Source organism: Molothrus aeneus, chromosome 27, assembly GCF_037042795.1.
Source record: "Molothrus aeneus isolate 106 chromosome 27, BPBGC_Maene_1.0, whole genome shotgun sequence".
Taxonomy (NCBI): domain Eukaryota; kingdom Metazoa; phylum Chordata; class Aves; order Passeriformes; family Icteridae; genus Molothrus; species Molothrus aeneus.
In genome coordinates, this window is record NC_089672.1 from 5,839,870 (window position 1) to 5,855,960 (window position 16,091).

Consider the following 16,091-nt stretch of genomic DNA (forward strand, 5'->3'; position numbering starts at 1 on the left):
CACAAAAGGCAGGAAACGCCACCAAAAGTCTGGCACAATGGAGTCGGAAATGAGAACTTTGCTCTCGGGTTTCCACGGATCCATCCTATGGGCGAAATAGGGAGGGGGGATTCTCTGCGTTTGGTGCCAAGTCGTGGGAGACAGGCCGGCATTCTTCGGTCACCGGCGGGAAGGTGACCCCCAGCCCCCCCAAAATAAACCCCAGTGATGGTTTTCTTCCCCCTTTTTGGGGGTCGCTTCTGGTAGCGGAGCTCTTTGGAGACTCTCAGCCATTTTGGGGGGTTTGGGGCTTTTTGAAGTCTTTGTGCGCCCGCAGCATCTCCCAGCCCCCCCGCACCGCACTCCGGCCCCACACGGGGGTGCGGGGGGCTGGGGTTGTGCCCTGCATGGCTCAAAGGGAATTTTGGGGTGTGGAGGGGCCGGAAGATGCTCCCCCTTTTGGAAACACCCCCAAAAATCCCGCTGGGTCCCCCCCCCCCTGCTTCCATTACAGCGACCCCCCCCAATCCTCATAGGGACCCCACCCCCACCACAGCCCCCCCTCTTCCGCGGACCCCCCCCATCTCTCTCAGAGCCCTCTTAGAGACCCCTCCTCACTACAGGGACCCCCCAGCCCCTTCCGCGCTGCGCGGGGTGCGGGGGGCGGCCCCGCTCGATGGGGAGGGGGCGGCCCCGGGTTTGGGGGGGCCGGCCCGGGTTTGGGGGGGCGGCGCATGCGCGGCCGCCCCTCGCCCTGCGCCGGGCAGCGCGGAGCGGGCGCGGGTTCTCGGCCGCTGCGGGCAGGTGCGGGCGGGCGGCACCGGCGGCACCGGGGGGGGGCCCGCGCCCGCCGCCAGCCGCGATTGGCCCGGCCCGGCCCGGCTCGGCCCCCTCGGGGGGGCCCGGCCCGCTGCCCCCCTCTCCGAGCCCCGCTTTTAACCCCCGGTGCCGGCGGGGCTGCTCGGCTCTACCGGCGGCGATGAGTCCCGGCGCGCCCTGAGCACGGACCAGGTACGTGCGGCACCGGCACCGGCACCGGCACCGGCACCGGCACCGGCACCGCCCCCGCTGCGGGCCGGCCGTGGGGACGCTGACACCGGCACGGCTACGGCAGGAGCGGGACGGATCCGCGCTGGGGGCGCGGTGGGTGCGGGGCCCGGTGGCGGGGATGGGGACGGTGACACCGACACCGGTACCGGCAGCTCCACGGCCGGATCCGGGCCGGATCCGGGCTGGGCACGCGGCGGGGCTGCGGGGGCTGCAGGAATGCGGGGCCCGGTGGCGGCGATGGGGACGGTGACACCGGCGCTGCTGCGGGGACGGGGATGGGGGCGGTGACACCGGCAGCGACACCGGCGCCACCACGGCAGGAGCGGGATGGATCCGGGTGGGGAATGCGGGCGTGGGGGGGCCCGGCGGCGGGGATGGGCTCGGTGACACCGGCGGGGCTGTGGCAGGATGGGGACGGTGACACCGGCGGGGCTGTGGCAGGATGGGCACGGTGACACCGGCAGGGCCGGGGCAGGATGGGCTCGGTGACACCGGCGGGGCTGGGGCAGGATGGGGACGGTGACACCGGCGGGGCTGTGGCAGGATGGGCACGGTGACACCGGCGGGGCTGGGGCAGGATGGGCACGGTGACACCGACGGGGCTGTGGCAGGATGGGCTCGGTGACACCGGCGGGGCTGGGGCAGGATGGGCACGGTGACACCGGCAGGGCTGGGGCAGGATGGGCTCGGTGACACCGGCAGGGCTGGGGCAGGATGGGGACGGTGACACCGGCGGGGCTGGGGCAGGATGGGCACGGTGACACTGGCACGGCTGTGGCAGGATGGGGACGGTGACACCGGCGGGGCCGTGGCAGGATGGGGACGGTGACACCGGCAGGGCTGTGGCAGGATGGGCACGGTGACACCGGCAGGGCCGTGGCAGGATGGGGACGGTGACACCGGCAGGGCTGTGGCAGGAGCGGGACGGATCCGGGCTGGGGACGCAGCGGGGATGGGGGACACTGGGGTGACACTGTGGGGGCCGGGGTGAGGGAGCGTGGCCCTGGCGCGGGGGAGGTGCTGGGGACACTGAGGGGACAGGGAGCTGCCAGGGACGGGGGTGCAGGGCTTGGGGACACTGCGGGGATCGGGGCACCGGGACAATGGGGGCGTGGCCAGCGGCGTTGTGGGGACACCGGGACAGGGGGACACCGGGACAGGGGGACACCGCGAGCACCGGAGCTCTCGAGGGCTGGGGACACTGAGGGGGGCTGGGGATCACCGGCACTGGGGACATGGGACAGGGGACACCGTGCCCTGAGCCCCCAGGAGCCGGTGGCGAGACAGAGGACAAGCAGAGGGGTGGCAGGACAGGGCGCCACCAGGGTGTCACCGCCTGGGTGTCACAGCCTGGGCCGCCCAGTTCCTTCCCGGTGGCACCGGTGGCTCCCTGGCGGGTCGGGAGCGGGGAATGTCCCTGTCCCGGGGTGGCAGTGCCATGGCCGGGATGTCCCCAGCATGGGGGCACAGCAGCCGGGACGGACGGATGGAGGTGGGTGAGGACAGGGCGAGCCCCAAAATCGGCGGTGCCAGCGGTGCCAGCGGTGTCAGCGGCCCGGATCCGTGCCAGGCCCGCCGGCCCGGGGGTGTCCGCCCGGTTTTGTCACCGGCCCGGGGGTGTCGGGAGTCGCTCCCAGCGCGTGGCCGAGCCCCGGCAGGGCTGGCGATGGAGCCGAGGGCTCGGGGCGATTCTGCACCGGCTCCGGGGCTCCCGCGGCGCTCGGGGCTTTGCAGAGAGAGGCAGAAAGCGGGGCAAAAAAGAACGAATAAATAAAAAAAAAAAAATTTAAAAGAGGAGCAAATTCTAAAATAAAGGCTGCAGACTGTCTGCCTAATAAAAATCGCACCGGCAAAGGGCCCATATTGGCCGGGATCACAGTTTCCCGAGGTGCTAATTTATTCCGGCAGGCTGGGGGGAGCGGGGAGCATCACGTTGCCTGTGAGATGTGACGGCAGCGAGGTTTGCAGAATTCCTTTGTTGTGGGCAGAGAGGAGGGGACGCGGAGCCGGCCCCGCCGCGGGGCTCCCGCCGCGGCCGCGCAGCGCCGGGGACACCCCCGCAGGACACCCCGGTCCCGCGGGGGCGGCGGGGCCCCCGCGGCGCTGGGAGGGAGGTGGGTGCCGAGGGGGGCCCGGGGGGCTCGGGGCTGGGGCTGGGGGTGCAGGAGCAGCCCCGGGGCGGCAGCGGGGAGGGGGGGACGCGCGGGGGGGGGGGGCACCGGGATGTCGCCCGCGCGTTGGTGGCACCGCGGGCCGGAGCGACCCGCGGGGGTACCGGGGGTCAGGGGGGCTGCGCTGGGCACGGGGACAGCGGGGGGCGCCGCCAGGGCCGGGGGGTCCCCAGGGCGGGGACGCCAATGTCCCGCTGCATCCGGGCTGTCCGGGGGGCGGGCAGTGCCCCTGTGTCCCGCCACCCCTCCCGTGTCCCCAGCGCTGTCCCGAATGTCCCCGCGGGGTCCCGGGACCGCCCCCGCCCCAGCCCGGGCTCGGGGCAGGTGGGGGCGCAGGTGACCCCGGACTGGCCGGGTGGTCCCGGCGGCCTGGGTGGAATTAAGCTCGGTTTCAGCTCGAGCTAATCACCAGCCCCGGCTTTGCATATTCATGAGCAGGATGAATTATTCATGAGGTGACAGCTAGTGACAGATGTGAAAATGTTCGCCCGGCTTTGGGGGGGGTTTGGGGGGGCGTTTCGCACCGGCGTTATTTTAGATTTATTTTAGATTTCTCTCGTCTGCCGTTGCCCCTGTTGGGCCGGGACGCCGGGGGGACGGGGACGCGCTCCTTGTCCCCGCGGGGGCCGGGCCACGTGGCCTTGGGGACGTCACGGCGACACCGCCCTGGCTGCGGGGACAGACGCCGCTGTGAAATTCGGGCTTGGGTGGCCCTGGCGGCCCGGCCACCTCCGTCCCCTGGCCAGCGCTGTGCCACCCCCCTGGCCTCGCTGTCACCACCGGGCCCTGCCTGGTGACACCCGCATGGCCCAGCCCGCGCTGCTTTCGCCGGGAATCCCGGCTGGATCCTGCCGGGGATCCGGGATCCCTCCCGGGCCGGTCCCGGGGCCTCCGCAGGGCCTGGATGTGGCGGTGCCACCGCAGGGCCTGGATGTGGCGGTGCCACCGCAGGGATGTGGCGGTGCCACCGCAGGGATGTGGCGGTGCCGCCCTGGGCTGCCCCGACGCCGGCGGTGCCGCCCCGTGGATCCACGGATGGCGACGAGGAGGGAGCGATTCCGCCCCGGGGACACTGCCCGGCTGTGGGGACCTCGCCAGGGGACCCCGCAGGGCTGGCGCGCCCCGTGTCCCTTGTCCTGACCCCGGCAGAAACTCTTTGCTGGCTCAGCGTCCCCTGCGTGTGCCAAGGGCAGCGGGGACAGCCCAGAGGAGCAGAGCCGGGTCCTGTCCCGGCTGCGGGGGCACTCTGGGGACGGCTGAGCTCTCCCAGGTGCTGCCGGCCCGGCCTTTCCCGCTTTTCCTGCTGCGAAAGCAAATCCCGCAGCAATGCTGACGGCAGGGCAGGAGCGGCTCAGCCGTGTGACCCCAAAACCCCAACGCCGCCCCCCCAGCAGCGCCCACCGGGTGGGCTCAGGGACCCCCACCCATCCCAGCCCTCCAGCCCGTCCCTCAAACCCGGAAAGAGGCTGGAAATCCAAAGAGCGGCTTTTGTGTTTAGCATTTGAAGCCATCCCGGCTGTTTGCTCTCAGCAAATACCCCGAGCAGGATTTCTGCTCCCCGCAGGGTTTCTGCTCCTCGTTCCAGGATCGCCGTCCCTGCCCCAGCCCGGGCTGGCGCCCTCTCTGCCCGGCTGGTGGCCCTGGGTTGTCCCTGGAGGCTCCTCCGGGTGCCCCGCGGGCAGGGAGGAGGAGGAGGATGGAGAGGGGGAAGATCGCAGGAAGGCGGCAGGGAGCGAGATCCCATCGCTGTTGTCCCCTCCGAATCTCCTCGTTCGCCTCTCGGTGGGAAAACCCGCCTGGAGGCTGCAGCGGGGACAGAAGATGGGTGAAAATCCCAAAACAAATCTTTCAGAAAGTGTGAAAACCCAGCAGGAATGGTCCGAAGCTTTGGGATGCGCACGAGCGCAGCCCGGGGCGCTCTCATCCCCTGGCGCTGGGTGCCCTGGGTGTCCCCATGCCACACCCGGTGTCCCCAGCGGTGCCCGGGCCAAGGTCCCGGCGCTGTTGCTTTGTCCTGGGAGAGCTCCTGGACACCCCGAGAGTCAAAATCAACATTTCACGGGAGGAGCCGGAGCCTCCCGGGCCCCAAAGTGACGGGAAATTTATAATTTTTCGCCAAGGAATTTATGTTTTTCCCCCCGGAGCGGGAGAAGCGGGCAGAGTTCGGTGCTGACCGGGCGGAATTCCCTTCCCGGAATGAAGGAGCCGCTGCCGGTGCCCCGGGGCTGCTTTGGGGTTTTCCAGCTCCTGGGGGATTCATCCGGGCAAAGGCGCCTCCCGCTGCCATTCCTGAGCCCGGGAATGTCCCAGGTCACCTCCCTGTCCCCTCCCAGCTCCTGGGGGCTGCCAAGGCTTTTTTCTCGAGCAGAAATCAGATGAAACGCGGTTCTGCATCCCCAAAAAGGCCCTTTGCCAGCGGGGGTCTCCTTTTTTCTCGCCATTTCTCTCTTTCTTTCTATTTTCGTATCATAGGAGCACAGAAGGGAGAGGGGGAGGCATCAAGGGCTGGAAAATGGAGCATCAGGGACGGGGAGTGAGGCACACTCGGTGTGGGGCTCCTGGTGCCCCTCAAATCCGTGCCAGGAGCAGCGAATTCCAGGATGGGGCTGGGGGCACTCGGGGTTTGGCTCGGGCTCGTGCCCACGTGGTGGCACTTCGGGGCTGGTTTGGGGGTGCTGGGGGTGCCCCTGCTGCCTCTGCCCGGCCGGCTGGGCACCCCAGGGGTGAGGGATGGACGTGGTGGGCGCTGGGTGATGGAGATGGTGATGGACACTGGGTGATGGTGCTGGTGGGGACTGGGTAATGATGATGGACACTGGGCGATGGTGACAGGCTCTGGGTGATGGTGATGGGCACTGGGTGATGGTGACAGGCCCTGGGTGATGGTGACAGGCTCTGTTTGATGGTGATGGGCACTGGGTGATGGTGGCACACCCTGGGTGATGGTGACAGGCTCTGGGTGATGGTGATGGGCACTGGGTGATGGTGACAGGCCCTGGGTGATGGTGGCACGCCCTGGGTGATGGTGACAGGCTCTGGGTGATGGTGGCACGCCCTGGGTGATGGTGACAGGCCCTGGGTGATGGTGGCACGCCCTGGGTGATGGTGATGGGCTCTGGGTGATGGTGATGGGCACTGGGTGATGGTGGCACGCCCTGGGTGATGGTGACAGGCTCTGGGTGATGGTGATGGGCACTGGGTGATGGTGGCACGCCCTGGGTGATGGTGACAGGCTCTGGATGATGGTGATGGGCACTGGGTGATGGTGACAGGCCCTGGGTGATGGTGGCACGCCCTGGGTGATGGTGGCACGCCCTGGGTGATGGTGACAGGCCCTGGGTGATGGTGACAGGCTCTGTTTGATGGTGATGGGCACTGGGTGATGGTGGCACGCCCTGGGTGATGGTGACAGGCTCTGGGTGATGGTGATGGGCACTGGGTGATGGTGACACGCCCTGGGTGATGGTGACAGGCTCTGGGTGATGCCCATGCCAGCTTTTGGTTGTGGTGGCAGCTTTTGGTGGTGGTGGCCGGTGCCACCCAGGGGTTGTGCCCCCCCAGCCGTGTCACCTGCCCGGCCAATCGCTGCTCCCGGTTCCCGGGAGCTTTGAGACCCTGCAGGGGACGGAGCTGCCGGGGCTTTGTGCCCGGGGTGCCCCGGGGCTGTCACCGCCTGTGGCGCCGGGCACACAGAGCGACATCCGCGCCCATCCCGCGCCGCTGCCAGGGCTGAGACGCGGCTGTCCCGGGGCTAACGGGGCCCATCCCGCTCCCGGGGCTAACGGGGCCCATCCCGGGGGCGCGGCGGGGCGGGCGAGCCTGGCCTGGCACGGCCTGGCACGGCCTGGCACGGCCTGGCACGGCCATGGCACGGCCTGGCACGGCCTGGCAGCCCGCGCTGTCCTTGCAGGTCCAGGATGGTCCCTGTGATGGGGGATGCCGCCTGCTGGGTCCTGCTCGGGCTCTCCCTCCTCCCCATCGCCGTCCTGGGTAAGTGCTCGGCGGCCGGGGCTAATGAGAGAGCGAACAGCAATAAACGATGAACTCCGGGCCAGTTCATCAATAACACCCGGGCAGGGCTCGGGCTGCGGCGGGATTAGGGAGGGAGAAGCCCCCAGGCGGCCGCGCCCCCTCCCTCCGCGCTGGCATCGCTGCAGGCGAGACCTTAAATCCTTAAATCCCCCTCCCCACGGCCCAGCTGAGCCCCCCGGGGATTTGCCGTGGCTCTGAGCCATGTCCCCCCCTGTCCCCCGCGGCGGGGACACGGCAGCTCGGGGGGCTTTGGGGCCGGGGGGTTTGGGATCGGGGGCTTTGGGATCGGGGGCTTTGGGGCCGGGGGGCTTTGGGATCGGGGGGCTTTGGGATCGGGGGCTTTGGGATCGGGGGTTTTGGGGCCGGGGGCTTTGGGATCGGGGGGCTTTGGGATCGGGGGATTTGGGATCGGGGGTTTTGGGATCGGGGCCTTTGGGGCCGGGGGGCTTTGGGATCGGGGGCTTTGGGATCGGGGGTTTTGGGGCGGGGGCTTTGGGGCCGGGGGGCTTTGGGATTGCCCACCCCGGAGCGCTCGGTGTGCCCCAATGAGCGCAGGGCTCGGAGGGCGGGGAGGAGGGGGAGGAAGGTCCGGGGGGGGGGGATTAGTGGCTGTCCCCGGCCCCCAGCTGGTCCCTGGCCACACTGGGGGGTGCACGGGGGGTCCGAGACGCGGGGGATTTGCGGCGCTGGGAGCCTGCACAGGCTGGGACGGGATTAGTGCGGGAGGAGGAGGAGGAGGAGGAGGAGGAGGAGGAGGAGGAGGAGGAGGGGGTGGTCACGGTCCTGCCACGCTTTATCCCAGCACAGGGGGGGTTTCCACCGGGCTCGGTGGCCTTTGGCGAGGGTGCAGAGCAGCGCCCTCGGCCTGGGGACACCCCGAGGGGCCGGGCAGCATCCTGGGGAGGGGCGCGGACCCCTCCGAGCTGGGGTTCAGCCCCAGAGGGGTCGCGGTCGGGCTGCAGCCGCTCGATGGGGCGGCCGCGCTTTATCCCAGCTCATCCTCCCGTTCCTGCCCCTCCTGGGGGGCTCGGGAGTGCCCGGGAGGAGCCCCCCACACCTTGCCATGCCCCTCAGCCCTCCGTGCTGCGCCCAAACCCCCGAGGCAGCCGAGCCGCTGTCCCCGCAGGCTCGCAGGACGAGGGGAAGGTGATCCACATCACCAGGGTGCAGCACCAGGCGGTGCGGGTGGGGCTGGGCGAGCCCGTGACCCTGCCCTGCCTCTTCCTCCTGCACCCCTCGGCCTCCCTGGGGCCCAACGAGCCCCCGGAGCCGCCGCGCGTCAAATGGAGCAAGGTGCGCTCGGCCGGCGGCCAGCGGGAGGACGCGCCCGTCCTGGTGGCCAAGGAGAACGCGGTGAAGGTGGTGAGAGCCTACGAGGGCCGGGTGTCGCTGCCCGGCTACGCCCGTGACCGCTCCAACGCCACGCTGCAGCTGCGGGCGGCCCGCGCCAGCGACGCGGGGCTCTACCGCTGCGAGGTGGTGGCGGGAATCGAGGACGAGCAGGACCTGCTGCCGCTGGAGGTGACGGGTGAGCCGGGCACGGCCGGGGGGCACGGCCGGGGGGGCGCTGGGGGGCACGGCCGGGGGGGAACGGCTGGGGGGGCACGGCTGGGGGGGCACGGCCGGGGGGGCGCTGGGGGGGGCGTGCAGCACCTGGGGCTCAGGGAGGGAGGGTGGGTTGGGCACCCCATTTGCTCCCTGCACCCCACAGATCTGTGCACCCCATGTACCCTGTGCCCCCCATGGCAGCCGTGCCCCCCGTGTACCCCCTACACCCTACAAGCCGTGCCCCAAGCGCCTCATGGCAGCTCTGTACCCCATGAGCCCAAAACCTCGACCCAGCCCCACACGGACCCAATGCCAGCTCTGCACCCCACGAGCCCTGTGCACTCTCTGTGAGCTGTCTGAGGCCTAAATCCCGAGCCAGCCCTCTATCCCACGCCAATCCTGCATCCCGCGCCAGCCCCGCGCCCCACGGGCCCCACCCGAGCCGTGTCCTGCTGCCCCATGTCCCCTCTCGGTGTCCCCAGGCGTTGTGTTCCACTACCGGCCCGCGGGCGAGCGCTACGCGCTGAGCTTCCCCGCCGCCCGCCGCGCCTGTCGCGACAACTCCGCCGTCATCGCCTCCCCCCAGCACCTCCAGGCCGCCTTCGAGGACGGCTACGACAACTGCGACGCGGGCTGGCTGAGCGACCAGAGCGTGCGGTGAGAGTGCGGGGCGGGCCGGCCCCCAAACCACCCTCTGGCCTCCCCCGGGCCACCCTCCGGCCACCCTCTGGCCACCCTCTGGCCTCCCCCGGGCCACCCTCTGGCCTCCCCCGGGCCACCCTCTGGTCACCCTCTGGCCACCCTCTGGTCACCCCCGGGCCACTCCCCAGACCACCCCCGGCCATCCCGGGCCATCCCCGGGCCACCTCCCGGCCACCCGGGGCCGCTCCGGGCAGCGCTGGGAAGCCCCGGGATCCCCCGGGCAGCCCCGGGCCGCGCTCCCCGCGGAGCCCCGCGCCCACCGCGCCCCTCCCGGCAGGTACCCCATCACCCTGTCCCGGCCCGGCTGCTACGGAGACCGCGAGAGCCTCCCCGGCGTGCGCAGCTACGGCCGCAGGGAGCCCGACGAGCTCTACGACGTTTACTGCTACTCCCGGGAGCTGCAAGGCAAGGGCTGCGCGCCGGGAGGGTGCCAGGGGGTCCCTGCGTGCCCCGGGGGTCCCTGCGTGCCCACGGCATGGCCAGAGCGCGGCTGGGTGCCCAGGGGGGTCCCTGTTCTTTCCTGGCCATGGTGCGGCTGGGTGCCCAGGGATGTCCTTTCCCAGCCATGGTGTCCCCACGATGTCCCTCTGTGTCCCTGGCACGGCTGGGTGCCCAGGATGTCCCTTCCCGGCCACAGCTCTGGGCGTCCCTCTCCAGCGGGTCTGGGTGGGCGCCAGCGCTCCTTGCCATCCTCGGCACCGCCGCCGAGCGTGGCCGCAGCCCGAGCCATCCCCGTCGTGTCGCGGTGTCCCCCAGAGCCGCCCTCTCCCGCAGGGACCGTGTTCTACGCCACGGCGCCGGGGCGCTTCACCTGGCAGGGCGCCCGAAGGCACTGCCGGAGCCGCGGGGCGTCGCTGGCCACCACGGGCCAGCTCTACCTGGCCTGGCGACAGGGCCTGGACCAGTGCGACCCGGGCTGGCTGGCCGACGGCAGCGTGCGCTACCCCATCCGCCAGCCGCGCAGGAAGTGCGGGGGCGAGGCCCCGGGCGTGCGGACCCTCTACCAGTTCCCGAACCGCACCGGCTTCCCCCCCGCCGCCTCCAGATTCGACGCTTATTGCTACAAAGGTGAGGGGGACCCCCGAGCTGCCCCCCGGAGCCCCCCGCCCCTCCCTCCTTCCCGCGGGGATCGGGGGGCGAGGCCGGGAAAATTGCTGCGGATGAATCTTTAATTGGGGAATTAATGAGATAAATGAGGGGAGCGGCGCTGGGAGGGAGCTCGGCTCCGCCCGGGCGCGGCGAGGGGGATGCGGTGCTCGGTGCTGACACGCCAGGGGGGCCACGGGACCCCCGGGTGCCCTCGGTGCCGCCGCTGACGCCCGTGGTGTCGCCACAGCCGCGGGGCACGGCGACACGGAGCAGCCGGTGCTGCCGGTGCCACCCACGCCCGACCCGCCGGGCAGCGACAACGTGCTGGTGGAGCACGGCGAGGACCCGGGCGCATCGGGGGACACCCGCGACATCCCCCGCGACCGCTACGACCTCCTGCCCCCGCCGGGGCCCGCGGCGCTGGGCGGGGACGAGGACGAGCAGCTGCGGGCGGCCAGCGGCAGCCCGGTGGCACCGCGCGGTGACCGCCCTGGCACGGCTCTGCCGGCGGCACCGGCGGCTCCGGGGCTGGCCACGGGCCCTGCGACATCCTCGCCGCCCGCCGCGGCCACCGCGGCCACCGCGCTGGCGTGGCCCCGCGAGGAGGAGGCTCTGAACGTGGTGGATCCCGAGAGCCCCCGGCGGGACCCTCCCAGCGCCAGCCCGGCCCAAGGAGACCCCGCGGGACCCCCGGCCACGCTCCCGGCTCATCCCCACGGCCCGGAGCACAGCGCCGGCCCGGCCTTGCCACCGCCTGCGCTGGGCACGGTCCCCAGCGCGGCCCCCGAGACCCCCAGCCCCACCCCGGGCAGCTCCAGCGCCCCGAGGCGGAGCCGCCCCGGCCTCAACGGGCGCCACTTCCAGCTCCAGCGGCACAGCCGGGACCCCGCGGTGGCAGCGGGGATCGTCACCTCTGGGGACCCGGCGGTGGCAGCGGGGATCGTCACCTCTGGGGACCCGGCGGTGGCAGCGGAGATCGTCACCTCTGGGGACCCGGCGGTGGCAGCGGGGACCGTCACCCAGGCCCCCGTGCTGGCGCAGGAGGTGAGGGGAGCCGCAGCCAACGCCGTGGAGCTCTGGAGCCCTCCCCGAGGCGGCAGCGAGAGCCCCCGGCGGGAGGGTCCCCACGCGTCCCCGAACGCGCTGGCGGAGGACGCCAGCCCCGGTGAGTGACACCGGACACGGCCGCGGCTCCCGGCGCCGTCACCTCTCGGTGACACCATGGCGGTGCCGTCTCTTGCAGGGCTCCTGGCCCCGGCCACCGCCCCGGCGGATTCGGGGGCCCCCGCGGGGACCCCGCCCGCGCCGCCGCCGTCCCCCGCCGCTCCCCGCGACGCTCGGGGCCACCGGGACATGGCCAGCGCCCGCGGGGACGCCCCGAGGCCACGCGCGGACGGCACCGAGGACTTCTCCGGGGACGCCCCGTCGCAGGGGGGCTCTGTGCCCCCGCTGCCCCCGCTGCCGCCGGCCCCGCTGGTGGCCGAGGGTCCCGAGCTGTCCCCGCAGCCCCGCGGGGACGGCGGCGACGGCAGCGGGGCCCCGGGGGACGGCGCGCTGGAGAGGCAGAGGAAGGCGGTGACATTCCTGGAGCCAGAGGGACGCCCTGGCCCCCCCGGCCCCACGGCTCCCCACGGGGCCGCCGAGCCCGGCCGGGAGCAGCCGGAGGAACCCAGGGACGATGGGAATGGCGCAGCCGAGCCCAGCAGCGAAGCGGCCGCGTCCCCCTCGGCCTGGGATGTCCCCTCACCGTCCCCTTCCCCCGCGGCCACCGAGGCGCTGCTGCGGGCCGGCGCCGAGCGGCCGGAGGAGCCGGCGCCGCTGGAGCCGCTGGCCGAGGAGGGCTCCACAGGCTTCGCTCCCCCTGACCCGCAGCCCACGCAGCGCTCCGCGCCGGAGCCGGGGGCAGCCGAGCAGCTCCTCCTGTCCCCCCCGGGCCCCCGGCAGCCCCTCGCCACCCCCGGCCCCCCAACCCCACCGGCCCCCGGCGAGGAGGACGCCTCCGGGGAGGCCAGGAGGGAGGAGCCGCCCACGCCGCTCGGCTCGGCCACCCGCGGGCCCTGGCCGCCCGCCGGTGCCCCCCAGCCCGGGGGGACGGAGCCCGCGGCGTCCCCGAGCGCGGGGCTGCTCCTGGAGCCCTCCGCGGAACCGGAGCTGGGGGGCCCGGGGGCGTCCCCGCTGCTGGAAACCGACAGCGGCAGCGGGGAGGAGCCGGCGCTGGACGAGCGGGAGCTGCTGGCCTGGGTGGGCACCGGCAACGCCAGCGGGCACGGTGAGCTGCGGGCACGGTGAGCTGCGGGCACCGGGGCTGATGGCGGCAGGTTTTGAGGCGGAGGTTTGGGCGGTGTCGCTCCTTTAATCGGAATTTCCTCGCTGGGAGCCGATGGGATGGGAGCGGGGCTGGCACCGCGCCCCCCCAGCCTGGCTCAGGGCGCCGCTGCCGCCCCGCAGCGCCGCCGGACCCGTGCCAGAACAACCCGTGCCTGCACGGCGGGACGAGCCGCGCCAACGGCACCGTGTGCGGCTGCAGCTGCGCCCCGGGCTTCACCGGCGAGAACTGCGAGATCGGTGAGGGCCCGGGCACCGGGCGGCGGTGGCCCCGCGGCTCCGGGGGCGGCGCGGTGCCCCCTCCTCGCTCGCTGGCCCCGGGCGGTGTCGCCGCAGCTCCCGCTGTCCCCACAGACATCGATGACTGCCTGTCCAGCCCGTGCCAGAACGGCGGCACCTGCATCGACGAGGTCAATTCCTTCGTGTGCCTCTGCCTGCCCAGCTACGGCGGCAGCCGCTGCGAGAAAGGTGGGGACAGCGCCCGGTGTCGCCCCGGCCCGGCCGTGCCACCGCGGGAGGGGACACAAACCCCGCCCGGCGTGGCTGGGCTGGGTCCCTCGCTGCGCCGCCACTGTCGCCGCGTCCCCGCAGACACGGAGGGCTGTGACCACAACTGGCACAAGTTCCAGGGCCACTGCTACCGCTACTTCGCCCGCCGGCGCTCCTGGGAGGACGCGGAGCGCGACTGCCGGCGCCGGGCCGGGCACCTCACCAGCATCCACTCGCAGGAGGAGCACGCCTTCATCAGCGGTGGGCCGGGGGTCCCCGATCCCCCCTCCCCGGGTGCCGCTCGCCCCCTCCGTGCGAGCCGCCGCTGCCTCTCCCCGCAGGCTTCGGCCACGAGAACACCTGGATCGGCCTCAACGACCGCATCGTGGAGCAGGACTTCCAGTGGACCGACAACACCGGCTTGGTGAGGGCTCGGGGGGCTCGGGGGGGCTCGGGCTGCGGGGAGGGGGTGCGGGGGGCGTCACCCGCTCCGGTGTCCCCGCAGCAATACGAGAACTGGCGGGAGAACCAACCCGACAACTTCTTCGCGGGCGGCGAGGACTGCGTGGTGCTCGTGTCCCACGAGATCGGCAAGTGGAACGACGTGCCCTGCAACTACAACCTGCCCTACATCTGCAAGAAGGGCACAGGTAGCGCCCGCCCGGCCTGCCCAGCCTGGCCCGGCCTCACCCCGCGGCCCCGGCATCCCCGGCTCCATCCCGCACGTGTCCCCGTCCCGCAGGTGTCCCCGTCCCGCAGGTCCCCGTGTCCCCGTCCCCACCCCGCAGCCCCCAGCCCCCTCCCCATCCCCAGCCAACCTTTCCCAGCCCCTCTCCCAGGCCAGCTCCCGCAGTTCTCCCCTAAATCTCCATTTTTCCTCTTTCCCCGCGATCAATCCTCCCCTCGGCGCTCGGGTTTGTTTAATTTGCTCCCATTAAACCCATTAAATTCCCATTCCTTACCTCGGGAGTTCCATTAACCTCCAGCCGCTCCTCCCCACCCCGCGCGCTAATGACGCCCCAATAAGGCCATTAATTAACCAATTAAACCCTGGGGACAGCTCGCTGCCGCCCTGACGGACGAGCCTGTCCCAAAGCCACCAGCGGTGTCCCCATGGATGGGCGGGGGGGCCCCTGGGCGTCCCTTGTCCCCTCCCAGTAACTCCCAGTGACTCCCAGTGACTCCCAGTAACGGGGGCTGACGGAGCTCCGTGCCCCCGCTCCCAGTGCTGTGCGGCCCCCCCCCGGAGGTGCCGAACGCTTTCCCGGTGGGGAAGAGGAAGGAGAAGTACAACATCCACTCCAGCGTGCGCTACCAGTGCCGCGAGGGCTTCGCCCAGCGCCACGTGCCCACCATCAAGTGCCACAGCAGCGGCAAGTGGGACCGGCCCAAAATCCTCTGCACAAAACGTGAGTGGGGGACCCGGGGAAGGGGCTGGTCCGGGTGCGAGGGGGTCCGGAGCCCCGGGCTGAGCCCCCCGCCTGCCCTGCCTTGCCCCCCGTTAGCCAGGCGGTCGCACCGAGCGCGGCGGCACCGGCGGCACCGGCACAGCCACCCGCACCACCAGCACCACCACCACAAACCCCGCAAGGAGCGGCGAAAACACCGCCAGCGCCTCCGGCTGGACTGGATGGAGGAGGGCCACTACTTCTAGCGCCGGGCGAGCACAAAGGGGTCCCCGGGGGATGTGGTGGCGTCCCCCGTCCCCGTCCCACGCCCTCCCCGCCCCCCTTTTTTAGCCCCCTTTTTGGCTTTAGCTCCTTAGGATGCCCGGCCCCGTAGGGAATAGGATCCGGAGGGGGCGGCTGCGTGTGCGTCCCCAGCCCTCCCTGCATGTCCCGCGCTCAGCCCCCGGCCCGGGCTGGAGCCCCCAGCCCCGCACGGGGACCCCCCAAGCTGGGCTCTGTCCCTGTCCCCAAATCGGGGGTGAATCAGGCGACCCCCCCTGTCCCGCCTGGGGTGGCTCTGGTTTTTTAGCAGCGCCCCCTCCCCGTTTCCCTGCTCCAGCTCCCCGGGGCGTCCCCGCGGCCGGCACGGGTGGGGCGGGGGGGACACGGTGGCGGCGGGGTCCCTGTCCCGCTCCGCGCCTGCTCTGGGGGCGCTCGGTTTGGTTCCGTCCCCTCTCCGTTCGTTTCGGGTCCCCGTGGAGTTGGCGTGTGTGTGTGTGTGTACGGCGCTTCCCGATCTCTGCTGTTTGCGACGTGACTGCCGTGTCCCCACCCCCTCCCCGGCCCCCTCCTGGCGCCCCCTCCCCATTTCTGACTCTGCCTTTCTGTACTGCTGGACATTTTAATAAATTTTTTTAACAGTTGAGCGCCCCCCGCCCTTTCCTGGGGACCTCGGGACGTGGCCCCCGCCTGGCGCCGCTCCCCAGCTGCCTCCCCTCGCCGCCCCCCACCAATTCCGAGCAGCCCCAAACTGTCCCCCAGGGCCCCCCGTGTCTCATCCGCCACCTGCTCGCGGTGGTGGCCGTCGCCTGTGTCCCTGTCGCCTGTGTCCCTGTCGCCTGTGTCCCTGTCGCCCCCCCATCTGGAGGGGGACGAGATGGGGGGGCACCAATGGATTTTTTGGGGTGATTCCTGCCTACAGCATCCTCCACCACCGTCCCCGAGGTCCTCCCGGCCCCACAGCCCCGCTGTCCCCTCCCAGGGCTGTGACAGACATTTATTCCCAGCCATTGAAGGTGATTTGCGGGCTGTGCTCAGC

General features: G+C 71.8%; 1 protein-coding gene across 2 annotated transcripts; it reads left to right on the forward strand.

Annotated features, from left to right (window-relative positions):
• Window positions 1-867: 867 nt before the first annotated feature.
• Window positions 868-15,696, forward strand: NCAN (neurocan). 2 transcript variants are annotated; one of them, XM_066566240.1, is made up of 15 exons: window positions 868-990; window positions 7,111-7,190; window positions 8,359-8,760; window positions 9,263-9,437; window positions 9,760-9,887; window positions 10,257-10,550; window positions 10,819-11,736; window positions 11,815-12,840; window positions 13,020-13,136; window positions 13,251-13,364; window positions 13,488-13,646; window positions 13,727-13,809; window positions 13,891-14,035; window positions 14,612-14,794; window positions 14,895-15,696. In XM_066566240.1, the coding sequence occupies exons 2-15, from the start codon at window positions 7,118-7,120 to the stop codon at window positions 15,122-15,124; spliced, it is 4,047 nt and encodes a 1,348-aa protein (XP_066422337.1). In that variant the 5' UTR covers window positions 868-990; window positions 7,111-7,117; the 3' UTR covers window positions 15,125-15,696. The 2 variants fall into 2 exon arrangements, with proteins under 2 accessions (XP_066422337.1, XP_066422338.1); XM_066566241.1 differs by having other exon boundaries at window positions 869-990; window positions 14,891-15,696.
• The last annotated feature ends 395 nt before the right edge of the window (window positions 15,697-16,091 follow it).